The sequence below is a fragment of the Oreochromis aureus genome, linkage group 9 (assembly GCF_013358895.1).
Source record: "Oreochromis aureus strain Israel breed Guangdong linkage group 9, ZZ_aureus, whole genome shotgun sequence".
NCBI classification, from domain to species: domain Eukaryota; kingdom Metazoa; phylum Chordata; class Actinopteri; order Cichliformes; family Cichlidae; genus Oreochromis; species Oreochromis aureus.
The window spans coordinates 34,375,923-34,394,485 of record NC_052950.1 but is presented as its reverse complement, the minus strand read 5'-3'; the positions used below and the strand labels follow the sequence as shown (position 1 = coordinate 34,394,485).

General features: G+C 42.3%; 1 protein-coding gene across 5 annotated transcripts; it reads right to left on the bottom strand.

Moving 5' to 3' along the window:
• Positions 1 to 444: 444 nt before the first annotated feature.
• acot9.1 (acyl-CoA thioesterase 9, tandem duplicate 1) lies at positions 445 to 18,298 on the bottom strand. Of its 5 annotated transcripts, none has more exons than XM_039616992.1 (18): positions 18,131 to 18,287; positions 16,445 to 16,604; positions 9,746 to 9,995; positions 9,205 to 9,308; positions 7,856 to 7,882; positions 7,400 to 7,445; positions 6,003 to 6,173; positions 5,459 to 5,496; positions 4,972 to 5,055; positions 4,781 to 4,884; positions 4,577 to 4,650; positions 3,837 to 3,904; positions 3,645 to 3,756; positions 3,467 to 3,557; positions 2,637 to 2,722; positions 2,461 to 2,548; positions 1,630 to 1,780; positions 445 to 1,038 (listed from the first exon to the last, which is right to left on the bottom strand). In XM_039616992.1, coding segments are annotated over exons 3-18 (1,302 nt in total). In that variant the 5' UTR covers positions 9,748 to 9,995; positions 16,445 to 16,604; positions 18,131 to 18,287; the 3' UTR covers positions 445 to 982. The 5 variants fall into 5 exon arrangements, with proteins under 5 accessions (XP_039472926.1, XP_039472925.1, XP_039472927.1 ...); XM_039616991.1 differs by lacking the exon at positions 18,131 to 18,287 and adding an exon at positions 16,948 to 18,105; XM_039616993.1 differs by lacking the exons at positions 16,445 to 16,604; positions 18,131 to 18,287 and adding an exon at positions 10,338 to 10,812.
• Positions 18,299 to 18,563: the final 265 nt, after the last annotated feature.

The following is an 18,563-nucleotide window of genomic DNA, read 5'->3' as shown; positions in this document are numbered from 1 at the left end:
GCCTCCACTCAACGATAGATTAAATAAATAGTTCATTTTTTTTATTATTTTGGTTTGGGAAATTATTTTTTTAATAATAGATTATTTTGAAAGCCAAAACTTTTGTTATTTTTCTTGCTTTAACCCTGTTTTGAGGTTTCCTTAGTTGTGCACTTTATAGATCATAGATGTAAACAAACAGAAAATAAAGGTCAACAAAAAGCTAGCATTCATATGTGGTTATCTTTACCGAAATGTTGGTGAATATTATACGTCAGGCCATTGTCACAAACATTATTTACTGCAAACCAAGAGGTTAAACATGTCAAAATAAAAAACGCTGCTGTGTTAACAAGGCAAAGCTGCTGGTTTCTCATATTTATGTGGCAAAATTAACCAGTGATCGAGCATCAGCTGTACGAATAAAATAAACACAAACACACAGGAATAACTGTAACACCGAGATAAATAAAACTTTTTTTATTGCATTCGAGTAAATACACCAGTTAAGGCCAGAAAATTGACACCCTCGTTCTTTTTGCAGCAGCATCAGAATAAAGTGTAAAAAAGAAAACCTGTTTGTGCGTGTAAGCAACAGTGAGATATGAAAATGTAACATGCTGTATTGTAACACCGAGGAGTCGGAAGTAAATGAGGTTATGAAGCAATGAGAAAGGCTGGAGCATTTACACATGACAGTTGAGAGGCTGTAAACGCTGACTGGTACAAGCGAGAAAAACAATAGGAGTATAAAATAGATAAACATAGAAAAAAGCATCTTTTTCTTCTGCTGTAGTGCATCAAACACACCAAAATGTAAACCTCCAGATCGATTGAAGCAACAGGATTCAAACAAAGTGACCGCGTGGGTTGTTTAAAATTCAGAACCGTGATATAAAAGCATGTCAGAACCGCATTCATTCATTATTCTCATCAACACTGAAACACTTGGAGTTCGGCGTTTGGGTGCTGAAAAGCTTCAGCAGGTCGTGAGTTTGACGTCTCAGCACGCCACGGTTTGGTCAAAGTGTCTCTTTCCGTCGAGGTACAGCATCGACTCTGTCAGACACACAAAACATCAACATCTTCCTTTCAGTTTAATCTTTCAATACAGAACAAGTCAAAGGATAAACATCATGTTTTCTCTGAAAGCTGGCAGTTTCACCTGTTTGTAGGATGACCAGGTGTTTCATTTGATGTGAAACTCTGCAGCATTTTTAACTCTACACGGCAGGATTTTTTTTAAAAGTCTGGCTTTTATTCAGTGGCTGTGGAGGAGCTAACATCATGGGTCACCTGTAGATTAACCTGCCAGCATACGTTGCACCCAGTGAGTAATAAAAATGCAACAGGTTGTCATGGAAACCTGAAAAAAACCTGAAAATTCTGCTAAAAAATCTACTATTCCTAGTTTTTGAGACGTGACACAGTGTCTCAGTAGAAAAGAGTCAAAGTGAGAAGTGCCGAGCAACGAAAGCGTGATCATAAAAACCAGCAGCTAAATTAACATTTAAGAACCTTTTTAAAAGTTGATTTCTTTCGGCACTGAATATGAAAGTGTATTTGATTTATTTTGAAAGGAACTTACTGACATGTATATAAATCTGATTTTTTTATTTTTTTTACTGTTTCCTGTCTGCACCGGCTCACCTCCATAAGTCTTGGGCATGATGTTGGGGACATCGCGGTCTGAAGTGAAGGTGAAGTGGAAGATGTTGGTGGTGTTGTGCTGTCGGGTCAGCGGGTCAAACACCTCGCTGTGAACTCTGACCTGGATGTACGTCCCCTGAGTGTAACACACCTGAAACACAAAGATACAAACAGCTGAAGCACAAAAAAGGCATAAAAATCATCATTTATCTTGTTCATGTATTTATTTTCCTTATTTTTTGTCTCAGGTCTCCTGTTTCAGTGGTGGATGTTCATATTAAAGGTGGACACAGAGAAACCTGCTGCAAAATTCTTGTTTAGCCAATCAGAGGAAAGTTTGTTTAAAGGAGGAGGGGCTAAAAGGGCCAGTTTCAGAGACAGGACTGATTGAGAGGCTGCTCCAAGGTGTCAGAAAAATAAGGATTATTTTGAACTTTGAATCATCCAAAGCTTCTCTAACAAAGTCCAAGTATAACAATATGGAGCAGTAGAGGTGACCTCCAATAATTCAGTTCATGACATCTTCATTCTTGGTCTAATTTCAGTCACAAAAACACATGTAAAAATATCCATCTAGTTCCTATGATATAATTTTTACAAAAAGTGCTTGTAGGTGTAAAAAGTTAGCAAATAAACACATCATCTTAAAGTCCTCTTAAAGGACAATGACTTTACTTTAGCTCCATTTTTGGTCTCCACCAGCTCCCCAGTGAAATAGTTGACATTTTTTTAATCTAACTCCTCCCTTTTTTTCCATTGGCTGGCCTCTGACTAACTCTGAAAACCATACAGGTAGTCCACCTATAAAGAAGATGCTTATCATCCTCTGACCTGCGATGAGAGCATCAGCAAAGATCCAATCTCCACAGGTTTCTGGAAGAGGATATCATCGACAGCCACCAGACTCGGCCGACAGCCCCTGCAACACACGGCAAGAAGCAACAACATTTACAACAGAGTTATTTTTTGAACGTTTCTTTAATTCACCCTTAGTCTAAATCTCTCACCCATAGGAGCAGGCGTTGGCCCAGCCGAGCTCGTAAGCTTTCCTCATCAGAAAACCTCCAAATATCCTGTTAAAGATGTTCCTCTCCTGGTCAAGACAAACACAGAAACAAGTTTTTTAAGTTTTCCAGCTGAAATAATTTTGGGTTTAAACTGGGAACATAAACAAAACTGGAAACCACAATAGATCCATTTTCCCCATGTAAACGTAGCTGCTGGTGTTTAGGAAAAAACAAACACAACTCAAAGAAATATCCAAGTAAAGTAGCCACAGAGTTCATATATATATATATATATGTAAGGTGTGATTACAAAAGCTTTAGGAAGCTCCCCTTCAAGACCATCTCCTCGGGCAGGTCTACACAGCTTCCAGCATGGCTGCTATTTTCAGGAATCCTTAAAAGTCGTGTCCCTGAGTCCTGAGCTTTGCACTGTACGCTCTTTATTTTCTCCACAAACTTCAAACCTCAAACTTCTGTTGATCAAAATAAGCCGTCTTTCATGTGGAGGAACATCGCTGATGTAGAGAGTCGAGTCTCCGGCTATGACAGAGCAGCACATCGGGTGGACTCGGATTGTCTTGCTTTGGTACAAAGCGCTCCAGAAGCTACGATTTTCCTGGTTAAATTTCCAGGGAATAACATAAAAGGCTGAAGTCAGTTTAGAGGTGCATGAGAAGATGATCTTGAATGGGAAAGTGATCAGAAATAAATTATGTAAACTGACTTTTCAATCACACCTTGCGTATACTCAAGATTTGTAAAATCACAGCCTAAAATGAACCTCAGTGTAGAAATTAATTCTCCTTCTTATTATTTATCCGTCCTCTCACCTGAGGATGGCAGATCTCCAGTCCTTTCAGTTTGGCATCTTCCATCCACACTGAGTTTGGGGGCAGAACTCTGCTGCGGAAACTGACTGTGCTGCAAAAGCAGAAACATCCAGAGAGATTTAACGGAGATGAAACAAATATAACATCCTCATAATATCCTGTGATGCTTCAGTCGTACTTGGTGTCCAGGGTGTTGAGGAAAAGGCCGTGAACGACCGTCCTCTCCTCTTGTGTGGGAGCGACCTTCAGCAGCGACGCAGTGCTCAGCTCCACACGGCGGGATTTGTTAGCTGGAGGAGAGTGACCATAAAGATCAGCGTGCAAAGACTAAGTTCTTCATAAAAGCGGCGATTGTTTCATCGTCTCTCACCTTCTCCTTCCTGGAAGAGTCGTTCTTCCTCGGGTCCTTCAGGCTTCAGTGGATTTACAAACGCTGCCCTGAAAAGGAAAAAGAAGCAGAAACACAGAGGATTAAATAAGTATGAGAGAAACAAACAAGAAGAAAACACATCCGTGTGTTTACCGTGCCACGTTTAGGACTGAGAAGCAAAGCTCTGTGCAAAAATAAATCCGCACAGGAAATGAGAAATAAAATGATTTCCGTGGACATAATTAATCCTCAATGAAAACACTATGTTAGTGTCTTTTCTTGATGCAGAGAGCCAAAACAAACAAATTTAATAATGCAAAATCTCCTGAGACAAATTTCTTGTGACTTGGTACAGAGGCAGCACACGAGCAGAGGACAGAATCCAGATATACAGTACTGGCCTGGGCAGAGAGCCCCTCATAGTGTTCTAGTAATCATAACTCTTAAATCTCTGTGTGGTAAGATACTCAGACAGTCGATCAGGTTTCGCGCTGACAATTATGTCACTTTGACCCTAACAGCCTCTGTAACATGGAAACTATAACACTACTTTCAGGGTTACTCTAATCCTATTAACCCCCAAACTGTGTTTTGTAGGCAAATAAAATGACTTTTGGTTCTGTTGATCACAACTGTCAGATTTTCAAAAAAGGGCCCTGGGATACGTCTATAAGTGGGATTCTCTAAAAGTTTGTTTTTTCAAAATAAAAGCATTGGAATTGTACAGGATGCTGTAACACCTCTTGTTTCCTGGGTCTCGAGCCACCATGACGAATGTAGCATCCAGAACGGAGGCGTACGCTCCGTCACGGTACTGCAGGAGAGACATACATTTGGTTTTTATTTACACCACCAGCAAACATAAACAGGGTTAAGACTCTTCATCTAATTACTCTCTTTGTATATATGGCATATACTCGAGTAAGTAGGTTAGGCGAGCCCACCTGTGACATGTGGATCTTGGCTTCAATGGATGACTTCCCCACCCACGTCACATGACCTGTGAACTTGATGTCGCAGTCGGGATAGATGACGTGCTGCCTCATGTCTGACCAAGAACACACACATACACAAAGATATTAGTGGTAAACAAAACAAAGTGGTGTATTGAACCCTATACCTGAGAGACTCTTACCGATTTTGTCCACCAGGGCGGTGACAATAGACAGAGGAGACCTCTTTAGTTCCGAGTTGTAGGTGTGAGAGTAAGAGATGAGGACTGAGGGAAAAAAAGAAGAGGAGAAATCACAGTTAGGTTCATTAATATTTGGACAGAGACAACGTTTTTCTAATTTTGGTTCTCTACATTACCACAATGAATTTGAAACGACTCAGATACAGTTGAAGTTCAGACTTTCAGCTTTAATTCAGTGGGTTGGATGAAAAGATAACAAAATCCCTCCAATTCAGGGGCTCAAACATGATTGGAAAAATAAAATAAAATATCTGTAATTTGAAAGCTGAGCGTCTACACATTATGCCCGTGTCTATAATATAACTAAATGGAACATGTTTCAGTAAACAGGTAAAAAACATGTGCCAGTGTCCAAGTATAAATGAACCTAACTGTGTAATTAGTGCTTGAATGAGTGAAGTTCCCCATCATCTACTCTGCTGTGTACCTGCTAAACTGTCCAAGTCCTCCAGGATTCTGCCAAACCTGAAATGAGACAGAAAACAGTTAGAAGGACAAAACTGAAGCACAGACGTACCGGAGCACATTTACTCAGAGAGCAGGCTGCATTCATTTTCTGATGACTGCGCACAAACACAGGGTTCAATTTCAAGCATTTAAACAGGAGAGTCATTAAAAACAGTCAGTACAGTAGCTATGAAGTTTTTGCAGCATGGTGTAAACAAGTTTGTTTCTACTGTAAAGAGACACTTTAACAAGTGGGACTGACTCGTTTGTGGAGCCTGCCTCCAGTGGCCATTAGAGGAAGTGCAGCTTTTGGCCCTGGGGGTTCCTGCTTATCCAATACAAAGAATGTAACTGAACCCATCACCATTCACATGGCAGAGACACGGATTTATCAGACTGTGATGTAGCTCCTTGATTTTCCTTTCATGGTAAATGTACTGGGACTCTCTGCTGAGCTGACATCACAGCTGTCAGACACCAACACTTTACTGTCACTTTACTGTCTCCACTTTCTGTGTGTTTACCTGACGGTGTTGTGGTAGGTCAGATATTTCTCCCTGAGCTGTGGCTCAGAGCCCAGGGGCAGGTGGACCTCCAGGTAGCTGTCCTTCATCCTCTTGGCAGGAAGTTCGTTCTGAGATTTGGCCAACATGGAGGACAGTGAGACACGCTCCGCCATGGCCTGCTGATGGTCGCTGCAGACGAGGACGAGACCGCATCACAAAACATCACTTTCTCACCATTTTTTTATATCATATTTATTAAACCAAAAAAGCAATAACAAAGCACTGTAACAGCAATGTTACTCTACTGGTAACAGCAAAAATGTGTCATCTAACTGCTAATAAATAAGGCTCAGTCACCTTTATTTTTAAGACTTCAGTTTGAAATACTGAAGGTGAAGGTTGGATTTAGGTGTGTAGGGGTTTGGAAGATAAAAGCTTTAACAACTGTGCACTGAAGAGTGAACAGCAGTAGTCTAACAGAGAGGAAATGAATACATTATTTACATTTTTTCTAAATTCTTCCAGATAAAAATGATCTGACTTTTTTTTTCAAAGTATCTTTACAGTACAAAAGACGATTCTACAGCAGAGTTAATATACTGACAAAATTACAGGAGTAACATGAGATGAGAGAGGAACAATACGGGAGTCATATATATGTGTGTCATCTGCAATACAATAACATCTGATGCTGAGGTTTTTTTAAAATAATTATGTAAGTGAGTGTTAGCATGTAAATATAAAATATCAGGGGTCCGAGAGCAGAACCCTGTGGAACGTCTAACAGTACTAAAGCTGTCTGACAAAACTGAATGACCTCTACTAAAGGTAACAACAGAACAAACCTAAATATCAAGTATCCAGCCAGACAGTTTTTCACACGGCAAATTAACAAACTCTGCTCAAAAAGTAACTCTGTAAAAGGAAAATTATAAAAAATTGAGCACAATTATATCTTTCCAAAACGTAACTATCAAAGCACAATTTATTACTACATTCAAAGGCTGCTGACTGAATGGCAGTTTTTAACATTTGCTGAAAAATTATTAAGGATGCTGTGATGTTTCAGTAGAGGCCAGCTACTGATTCTTTTACAGGCAGAGAGTCACAAGCAGATTTATTTCACCAGAAATAGATTTCTATTCAGATTTAAAGTGAATCTATTATATTTTCCTTATTTTCTCTCATATATACACTGTTACAACAGTCAGTCTGTGTGTAAAAACGCAAACGGTTTTTGACAGTTTTTTTCTACTGTTGGGTCTGTATGATGTCACAGAGAGAGGATGACAATAACATACTCATCTAAGGCACAAAAGCCTTAGGTGTCTTAAAGGGGGAGGAGCTAAAACAGCTTATTTCAGACAGCATGAGGTAAATAAAGATGATTTTGAACTGTGAACCATGCCATTTACCTCCAGTTTGTGGAAGCTCCCACAATTTCTCTCAGCCTGTTTCGCACTGAAAACAGAAGAAGAATCAGATGTAAGGACGATCTGAACACTAGAGATTCAAGGCTGCCATTACATACATCACTTTTTTTTTTTACAATGTGATCTGAGGCTTGTAGCTCAGCAACGTCTGAACAGCAAGAAAACATAAAACTGAAACTGAGTGCCACAGAGGGAAGAAGAAGAAGATTTCCTGCTACAGGAAGGTTTATTTCTGCCAGAGGAGACGTTTTTGAACATAAAATGCAGCTCTACCAAAAGGCTGAACAGCAGAAGCTGAAACGATATGCACTTCAGTTAGAAGACAGTGGGGGGAAACATGCAGGGAGGAGTTAAAATGTAATTAGAGTAAATTAGAAGACAGTTAATAAGCTCATCAGTTCAGATAGTTATGATTCATCTTGGTTTACCAACACGCACCATTTGACACATGAAACTGTGGATTTCCTGTGGAGAAACACAAAGAATTAAACACACAGGGCTCAGAGGAGGAGGACGGAATCAGAATAAACTCAAATGTATAAACTGAAAACACTTCTGTCCTGAATACAGCAGGGACTTTGTTCCACTAAGGATACAGCAGGTCCTATTTAGGGCCTTGCTTTGTTTATTATTATCATTTACACAAGTAAATCACATGTAACATGCTTGAAAACCGGAGAAAATATTCAATATTATAAGGGTCTTACATATAGATGAGGGAAAGTGGCTCCATGGTGTCCCAGCACTATCTCTCATCAACCTTTTTGAAACCAGGTACACACATCCAACATCCCAGGATGTACAAAAAAGCCTCTATGAGAAAACCTTAAACCAGGGGCTGGCAATTCATTTTCCCCAAAGGGCCACACGAGAAACTGGGGCCTTTTATTGTTAAAAGCTTATTTCTATTTTCCAGGCCTTGGGGCAAATTTTAATTTTTACAGATTTGTGTGAACCTTTGCGGTCACAAACAGCCTTTACTTTCCTCTGCGCACTTATTCCTAAATGTTACTCTATTGCAGGTGTGGGCAACTCCAGGCCTCGAGGGCCGGTGTCCTGCAGGTTTTAGAGATCACCCTGGGTCAACACACCTGAATCACATGATTAGTTCATTACCAGGCCTCTGGAGAACTTCAAGACATGTTGAGGAGCTAATTTATCCATTTAAATCAGCTGTGTTGGATCAAGGACACATCTAAAACCTGCAGGACACCGGCCCTCGAGGCCTGGAGTTGCCCACCCCTGCTCTATTGACTTAAAACAAACTCTGAATACTTGGGCGTAATACATGTTGTCCTGCTCTGTTCACAATTTGTATAGTTTTAAGCTCAAATAGGTCATTAAATTCAAGTGTATTGAGTGATAAAAATAATAAACTTTGGTGACTTCAATGTAAAGACCTCCCAAATGCGTAATTGTGAAACTTTTGAGTTTGCATTGAAGGTTTGTTGTGTCATTGTAAATGTCGATGTTTCACCACAACACAAGAATTTGCTATAACTCAAATGTATAAATATCTAATCTGCCACAAACATCATCTGATTGCTAAGAGTCCAGGCCTGGAGACCTCTAAACTGCCATAACGCCAACTGGTGGCAACAGGAACTCATCATAGACGTGATAATCATCATATTACATGACATTTGCATTGTCTTCATATTAGCTTCATGTTTGTAAAATGTTCCATCACATCTCTGATTTGATATGTGTTACTTCACTCTTTGCTCTGCTGTGTTCTTGTTGTTAAATCAGGTGATGTGAAACAGGAAGTGCATTTGCTTTCTTACCCTCGATCATGTCAGGTGCCTTTCCCTGTTTCCCCTGTTTCAACGCTCCTCCCGTGCAGAACGACCTCCTCGTGAAGGACGCGGCCGACCGCAGCAGCAGAAACCTGAAGCAAGCACGATGATGACACAGAAAAACTCCTGAGACAACCAAGTCCTGTTACAGGCACACATACCAGCTCCCTCTATTTCAGGCTGTGCGTGTGAGCTGTTTAGAACCCGAACAGCTGATCAGACTGACTGTTACCGCTCCCGCATGAGAGGAGCGTGACTCTCTGCAGCTTATTCATATTTATAGCTCGTTACTGCACGTCCACTTTCTGAGCATCTTTTTTTAATGTAATCTCTATGAGATTAAAATGCAATTTTTAAAAATAAGAGTACATTAAATGATCTTTATTATTGTTAGATTGGGTCACAGGACAGTTATCATGAACAGTAACGTCAGTGAGTCTGTGTTACCTGGATTAGCAGCAATCTGTGCATGAATAACAAAAAGTACACAACTCTTATGACAAAGGAATTTAAAAAGTAACTTTATTACATAGCTGATTGTTTCTTTGACTCTGACCAAATCCACAAAAGTTCCTCTGTGTAGAAGAAACCCTGAATCTCTGTTTGGTTTCATCAGTGCCCCTCGGCTGTCGAAGGACCTGCCTGAGGGCCTTCAGCTTTCTTCATCGGGTGTACTGCCTCTGCTATGGTTGGGCAGTCAGCTAAACTCCTTCCCCACATCAAGACTCTGACGACACGATTCCCGGTTCACAGGTTTATTGACACAGGGAAAGGTGAAACTGTAACAAACAGTACAAAGCATAATCACTGTACTTATTCAGCCTGTACATATATAACAATGAAAATATATTAACCCAGTTTTTTTAATATGTCAACATGCATTGTTCATATGAATTACTTCCCTTTTTAACTCAAATTCAAACATCAAATTATGATTTTAACAAGTCTTGCTACAATGAATGCCTCCAATTCGTTTATCGTTCCCCTTTAACTAGCTCCATAAGCGATTGCTAGCGTAAACTGCATAAGATTGCATCATCATTAAACTTATAGAAAATGAACTTACTTGAAAGAAAGTGGTCTATACATGCACATAAAATATAAAACAAGTTTGTACATACCCACAATGCTACCAAAGGCAAAGGATGTATGTGGATGTCACTGGATTTGTCTGACTAAGGCCACCATGCTGCACATGCCTTCTCCTTAATTCACAGACTTACTTCCTGTTTACTGACGACATCATGTCCTACTACCGATTACAGGTTTTAAGGTGGCACCAGAGAGTTACAATCGCATATTTAAACATTTAGCAAATCCAAGAAAACAGTCTAACTTAAAATAACTTTCAATATCAGAACACTCCCCGCCTGGCGTGATTAACGCCACCACACTTTGTCAATGACAGTTCAACATCTAGACATCTGAAGCCAGAAGAAGTACTATTTCTGTAATTGGTCTCACAAACAATGTTTCTCCTCCTGGCTTGATGACCTTGACCTCGACCTGGCGAACTTTACCATCTTTGCTTTGGAAGGTCTGTGTTACCAGACCAAGTGGCCACTTATTTCTTTGTACTTGGCTGTCCTTGAGGAGAACAACATCCCTGACTTAATGTTTGGGTTAGATGACTGCCACTTCCTACGTGATTGCAATGTTGGAAGGAACTGCTTGCGCCACCTGTCCCAGAAGGTGTTGGACAGGTGCTGGACTTGTCTCCACTGATGCTTGTAGAGGTCAGAGGGTCCAAACTCTCCTGGAGGAGCAGGAACACAGTTTACCTTCTGTGTTAGAAGAGCAGCTGGTGTAAGAATGAATGAGTTGTCGGGGTCAGTTGTTACAGGAACAAGAGGCCGGGCATTAATGATGCCTGCTACTTCTGCCATGAAAGTTACCAACACTTCATGGGTAAGCTGCCCTTGAGCTGGAGGAACATGGAGTCAAGAATCCTCCTGGCCAGACCAATCATCCTTTCCACGTTCCACCAAAGTGGGAGGCATGTGGAGGGTTGAATGTCCAAGAGCATCCTTGGGCTGACAGGTAAGACTTGACACCATTGTGGTCGATGTTAGAAGGTATCTTCAAGGCCTGACAAGCACCCACAAAGTTAGTGCCTCTGTCTGATCGAATACTTTTGACCGCCCTCTAACTGCTAGAAACCGCCTCAATGCGTTGATAAAGCTGGACGTGTCGAGAGATTCTATGACTTCGATATGTACGGCTCTTACGCTCATACATGTGAAAATCACGGCCCACCTTTTGCTGTGTGAGAGGCCTCCTCTAGTCCGGGCGTGCAGAAACACTCCAAGGACCAAACACATCAAGGCCAACATTTGTGAAGGAGGGTCTGTTGAGAGACGATCTGCCGGAAGGCTGGCCATTTTTGGCAGCTTACTGGAGCTCTGAGTCTTCTGCATGTCACACATCGGTAGATGATGCTGCTCACTTTTCTCTTGCCACCAACTATCCAAAACCCAGCTGCACGGACAGCCCCTTCCGTAAAGAGACGCCCTTGATGGTGAACTTGTTCGTGGTACTGTCTAATGAGCAGGGTTGCAATATGATGATTGCCTGGAATAATCACAGGAGTCTTCTCACTCTGAGCAAGACTCGAATAGTGAAGACGACCTCCGACTCTTAGTAGGCCATGTGCATCAATAAAGGGATCGAGGCTTTTCAGAGGACTACTTCTGGGAACCTCTTTGTGTATTATGATACATTTGATCTCCTCGCCATAAACCTCTTCTTGGACTGTTCGAATGATGATGTCTGAGGCTTGGGTGGATTCCTCAACACTAAATCCTGTCTTGCAAAGATGCCAGCCCTTACAAGGTTTGTTTGTTGTGATCATGTTGTAACAACTGGCAATATGTTTCAGATGGGTGATTGCACGAGTCAGTGACCGCCACGAAGAAAACTTGGTGAATCGTTGGGACCCAAGTTGCTTGGATGCTGTGGCAGTGCTTAATGTGGACACAAGCGGTCGGATGTCTGGATCCAAACCTGGGTCCACAAGATCAAAGGTGATGTCAGGGACATCTTGCTCTGGTTTGGACAGAAACCTGGGTCCACTAAGCCAGTTGGTGTCTTTTAAAGTGCCCGCAGCAACCGAACGTGTTGCATGGTCTGCAGGGTTCTGGTTTGTGGCCACGTAAGCGCCACTGGCGTGGACTGGAGGATCTTCGAATGCGCGGGACCCGATTACTTACATTACACATAAAAACGCCTGGTCTCATTGCAAATGTAGCCCAGAACCACCTTACTATCTGTGTAATAAGTCACAGCATTAAGCTGAAGATCAAGTTCTGCTGAGATCAGGTCTGACAACTCAACAGCCAGTACTGCTGCACAGAGCTCTAATCTCGGGATTGTGTGCTCTGGACGAGGTGCCAGCTTGGCCTTTCCCATGACGAACCCCACATGATGTTTTCCAGCAGTGTCTGTGACTCTAAGATATGCTACTGCAGCAATAGCTTTTGTTGAAGCGTCAGAGAAAACACACAATTCTCTGTTGACAGCTGTCGATGGTGAAGTTTCAGTGTAGGGTCTGGGTATCATCAGACTTGACAACTCTGTCAGTGAAGCTCTCCACGAGGTCCAAGCTTCCTCCTTGTCTCGAGGTAATGGCACATCCCAGTCACCATTCTCAGCAGTGAGCTCTCGCAGAATGGCCTTGCCTTGTATTACAACTGGTGCTACAAACCCAAGAGGGTCGTAGAGACTGTTAATGATAGATAAGACTCCTCGGTAGTATAAGGTTTTGTCTCCTGGGAGACACTGAAGACAAAGCAATCTGTTTGAAGGTTCCAGTTGAGCCCGAGACTGCGCTGCATCGGTACTGTGTCTGCATCGAGGTCAAGATCTTTAAGGTCACTTGCATAGTCTCCTGAAGGAAAGGCTCTCATGACCTCCTTCTTGTTTGCTGCGATCTTATGCAGCCTCAGGTTAGACCTGGAGAGGACATCCTGTGTCTTCTTTAACAAGTTGATAGCTGCTTCGACTGTAGGCAGAGACTTCAATCCATCATCTACATAAAAGTCTCGCATCACAAAATGCTTTACATCAGGGTCAATATGGAACTCACTGACCTGAACGGATTGATGCAGGCCGTAAATAGCCACTGCAGGCGAGGGGCTATTTCGAACACGTGGACTGTCATGCGGTAGTCCACGATATCTTTGGAGAGGTCATTATCACGGAACCATAGAAACCTCAAGAAGTTTCTGTCCTCTTCTCTGACCAAGAAAGAGTAGAACATTTGTTCTATGTCTGCTGAGAATGCAACAGCTTCCTTTCTAAAGCGCATCAATACACCCAGCAGTGTGTTGTTCAGGTCAGGCCCGTCAACAGCACATCATTGAGTGACACACCATTGAATCGAGCACTGGAGTCAAAAACTATTCTGATCTTCTTGGGTTTCTTGGGATGGTACACACGAATGTTGGTAAATACCATCGCTCTTCCTCCTCACCCAACGGAGGAGCCAACTCTGCATGACCATTTTTAAACATCTGTTCCATGAAGCTAAGGAAGTGTTCCCTCATTTCAGGCTTCCTCTCAAAGTTGTGAATGAGAGACTTGAGACGCTTCAGTGCCTGAGGCCTGTTGTTAGGAAGCTGCTGACGTGGACTCTTGAAGGGTAAAGGGCTACCCAGCTGTTATTTGTGTCTTTCTGTAGTCCATCCTTCATTATTTTCATGAATGAAGCGTCCTGAATCGAAGGAGCAACTTGGTTATCCTCTTTGGTCCTCTTGAACACATTGCATCCAAGATGGTCAACATCACAGGTGGACTCTTGTTCAGAACATGTTGGAAGATGGTCTGCAACCTGGATGGCGCTGTACCTTTCTTTAACACAAAACACATTAGGGCATGGGTTAAAGATAGATGGCCTTCGCAGCTCTGTGGTATTTGTATAGAAGGAGCTGATTGCTGATGGCCTATGGACACTGCCGAGACACACGTTGCCCACAACAACCCACCCCAGATCTAACTTCTGAGCATAGGGCTGGTTGTGTGAACCATTCACCTGTTTGCGGACTTTATGTACTCTGATAACGTCCCCGCCCTAAGAGAAGCATGATCTGGGCATTTGGGTCCAGATCTGGGATGAGGTGTGCCAGTGACTTTAAATGTGCATGATGAAGAGCGACATCAGGGTTGGAATCTCATCCCTGTTGTTGGGAATTTCATTGCATTCTGTGAGACTGGGTAATGGAATGCGGACAGTCCCATCAAGAGATTCCAGCTCATAGCCACTTGCCCTCCTACCTGATGATTCTTTTACTCCTGCACATGTTCTCAGTATGTATGGCGCACTTGGGCTTTTGTCACCAAACACTTCAAAAAAAACTGTGAGCGAACTAACGACCTGTTACTTTGCTCATCCAAAATTGCATACAGCTTCACTGCTTTTCTCTGTTCCCAGCTGGGTATACCTTCACGAGGCATATTTTGGAACAGGATGGGTCCATCAGATCTCCCCGCAAACCTTTGTGCATTTGGCTGTGATGTCCGATTGAGGCAAAGTTTCAACTTCCTCCCGCCATGGTCTGGAGCAGGGTCCTTCACTTCTATCCAAGGTGCAGGCCCTGGATGTAGAGCTGTGTTGTGCCTTTCACTTTTGCACTCAGAACACTGCACTTTGACCTTGCAATCCCTAGCAAGGTGCGATGATGCTGAACAGCATTTGAAACACAAATTGTGCTCCTTCAAGAACATCTTGCGCTCTTCAATCGGTTTTTCTCTGAATGCACGACATTTGCGTAATGGGTGTGGTTTCCCATGAATGGGGCATACTTTTTCACAATCATCAAGCTTTGATGAAAATTTACTAGAATAAGAACTAGCTCTGGAGGATACGTCCATTTTACAGACTGAGATTTCTCTATGCTTGTTTGGCTGCCACGCTAACTTTTCAGTCCTGGGGCTGATGTCTGTCTGAGTGATGAAGTTGAAGCTTGGATCATTGGCAATGCTAGCCTCCTGGCTAACAAACTCTACAAAAAAGGTAAAGGGCGGATACGGCACATGCTCTCGCCGTTTGTACGATGCGCCAGCTGAAGCCCACTTTTCTTGCAGACGAAAGGGGAGCTTCTGCACGATTGGGTTGACACCTCTTGCTGTGTCAAGGAATGAAAGTCCAGGTAGGTCTCCTTCATCCTTAGCGAAAGAAGTTCCATCAGAAGATCACTCAACTTTGTTAACTTAGCATAGTCTCGATTTCCTACCTTTGGAAATGTGTCAATGCGCTTGAAGAGAGAATCCTCTATTGCCTCTGTTGAGCCGTAGGTTCTATCGAGTCTTTCCCATATCATATCCAGCCCAGCTCCTGGATGATTGACATGAATTGCTCTGATCTGCTCTGCGTGTTCTTTTGACTCCTTGCCAAGCCACTTTAAAAGAAGATCCATCTCTTCACTCGCAGTCAAATCTAAGCCACTGGTTGCAGATAGAAATGAGCGTTTCCAGGCTCTGATAATTCTGTGGCTTGTCATTAAATTGAAGTAAGCCTGTAGACACAAGTTCACGGCGTGCAAGATATCTCACAAAATCATTTGGGTTGGGGCTGCTATAGCTGGCGTTAGGAGAAATGGGATAGGCTGAGGAAAATGCACCACTATAGTCATTTTGAGATCCGAGATTCGGGTTGGAGTATCAAAACTGTGTTCAAATCTTACTTGTCGTGGCTCGTGAACATCTTCCTTACAGATCTGAACTCCATGTGAGCTGGGGAATGGCTCTGATTTTATTGGCGTAACACTTTCATGCCGCTGATGCTCTGTCTCTGATACTTTGCCTTGGTCCGCAACATACTGTTGTGTCCGTTGAGTAGTTTCTAGAGGGTCGGAATCTAGTACAAGGTCACAACCACGTCTTTCACTATTGATATCAGCTGCAGCTTCTAGCACTTCTGCCTCCGCAATGGCTGCAGCAGTTTCTTTCTTATATTCTAGCATTTGCATTGAGGCTTCCAATTTAGCCTTTTCTAGTTTTAGGTTTATTTCCTCCTCAGCATAAGAAAGACGAGCCTTTGCTGCTTCTGCACGTGCTCGTGCCTTGGCTGCAGCAGACCCAGCTGATGATGCACAGGAGTGCACAGAAGGAGCGTCTTGAGTGCGTTTTTGACATGGTTGTTTCTTCTGACTTGGATTAAACAATTTCTTAGCGAATCTCTGCTCAGATGTGCTAATTGTCCATTAGTTGATTGTGATGATGGTCTCCCTACCATCTGTCGGCGTTTCCACGTTATCTTGCCCGCTAGGAAGTGTGGTTTCACTGTACTGCCTCTGCTATGGTTGGGCAGTCAGCTAAACTCCTTCCCCACATCAAGACTCTGACGACACGATTCCCGGTTCACAGGTTTATTGACACAGGGAAAGGTGAAACTGTAACAAACAGTACAAAGCATAATCACTGTACTTATTCAGCCTGTACATATATAACAATGAAAATATATTAACCCAGTTTTTTTAATATGTCAACATGCATTGTTCATATGAATTACTTCCCTTTTTAACTCAAATTCAAACATCAAATTATGATTTTAACAAGTCTTGCTACAATGAATGCCTCCAATTCGTTTATCGTTCCCCTTTAACTAGCTCCATAAGCGATTGCTAGCGTAAACTGCATAAGATTGCATCATCATTAAACTTATAGAAAAATGAACTTACTTGAAAGAAAGTGGTCTATACATGCACATAAAATATAAAACAAGTTTGTACATACCCACAATGCTACCAAAGGCAAAGGATGTATGTGGATGTCACTGGATTTGTCTGACTAAGGCCACCATGCTGCACATGCCTTCTCCTTAATTCACAGACTTACTTCCTGTTTACTGACGACATCATGTCCTACTACCGATTACAGGTTTTAAGGTGGCACCAGAGAGTTACAATCGCATATTTAAACATTTAGCAAATCCAAGAAAACAGTCTAACTTAAAATAACTTTCAATATCAGAACATCGGGATCTTTTTAAACACTCTCTGAAGTTTTATTTATATTGTTGGTCTTTCTCAGTCTTTTTCTTACAGATTTTACATCTTTAACTTGAATCTTTTTTATATTAATTTTCCACTTTATTTATAACTACAAAGTCTCACTGATTTTTACTCTTTGTGTTACACTCAAGTCTTGTAACAGACAGCAAACAGGAGAGCTGAGGAAGGATGGAAAGGAAAGCAGCAAGAGAGAAGGGAAGGTTTATAAAATGGTAGTGAGACCTGTTATGATCTGTAGTTTGGAGACAGTGGTGCTGACAAAAAAGGTGGAAAGAGGAGTTGAAGATGCTCAGATTCTCACTGGGAGTGAGCTGGATGAATGGGATTAGTTATGATTAGTAATTAGAGACACAGCTCAGGATGAGTGTTTGGACATGTGAAGAGGGGGACATGCAAAGGGCTGGAGTGACAGAGGAGGGTGAAACGAAGAACTAGCACTCACGTCTTTTTAAAATCAAACATTTTAACTGATAATGTTTCGGCCATTTCTGTTTTTATTAATATTATGTGTATAATGTGCATGTGAAGCACTTCGTAGTGCTCATTTTGACGTTATTACTTATTTATAAAGCACATGTAGCAGTGTAAACTGCGTAGAGTTTTCTGAACTCGCCTGTGTAGCTGTAATATCTTAACTTTGGTGTTTATCCTGTGTGAGGCCTCCTGATTTGCTCTCTGTCTGTATTTCCTGCAGACACACCCTTCGTGGAAACAAACCCCGCCCTCTATGGGCTTGGTTAACTAATCACTCTTCATTTACACACCACTGAAGTTATAACAGAGAAAGCACCATCACAAATCGGTGTTTATCGCTGCTTCGCTTCCCCCGCTATAGTTAGGTCACTAACGGCGCGGACGCCGCAGAGACAGCTGTGTATGAGCCTTTTTTTTTTTAAGTCACTAACCTCTGTGAGAGCATTTTGACCGGGATGACAGAGCCGAGGCCTCGGGGGTCCAAACGAAGCGGGTGGGCTGAAAAAAGAAAGAGAAAAGAAGAAGAAACAGTTTTCGCTTAAGGAAAGAGGGCTGACAGGCTGATGACGGGGTGGCTTCCGCGGTGGCACGCAGCTCCGCCCACTGCGTGATGACGCACAGCTCACGATCCGTGGGCCTTGATGCCCTCAGTTCAGCCTGTCAGGTAAAGTTCCTGACAGGCTGACTTTACTACTTTAGACACAGACACGGTGGCGCTCACTGAGAGATTTTCCAAGGCTATGTCCACACGTACCCGGGTATTTTTGAAAACGGAGATTTTCCGTTTTCGTTTTAAAAAATAATCCCGTCCACACGTAAAGGCAGAAATGAAGGAAAACGCTGCTAGGAACATGCCAAAGCAGC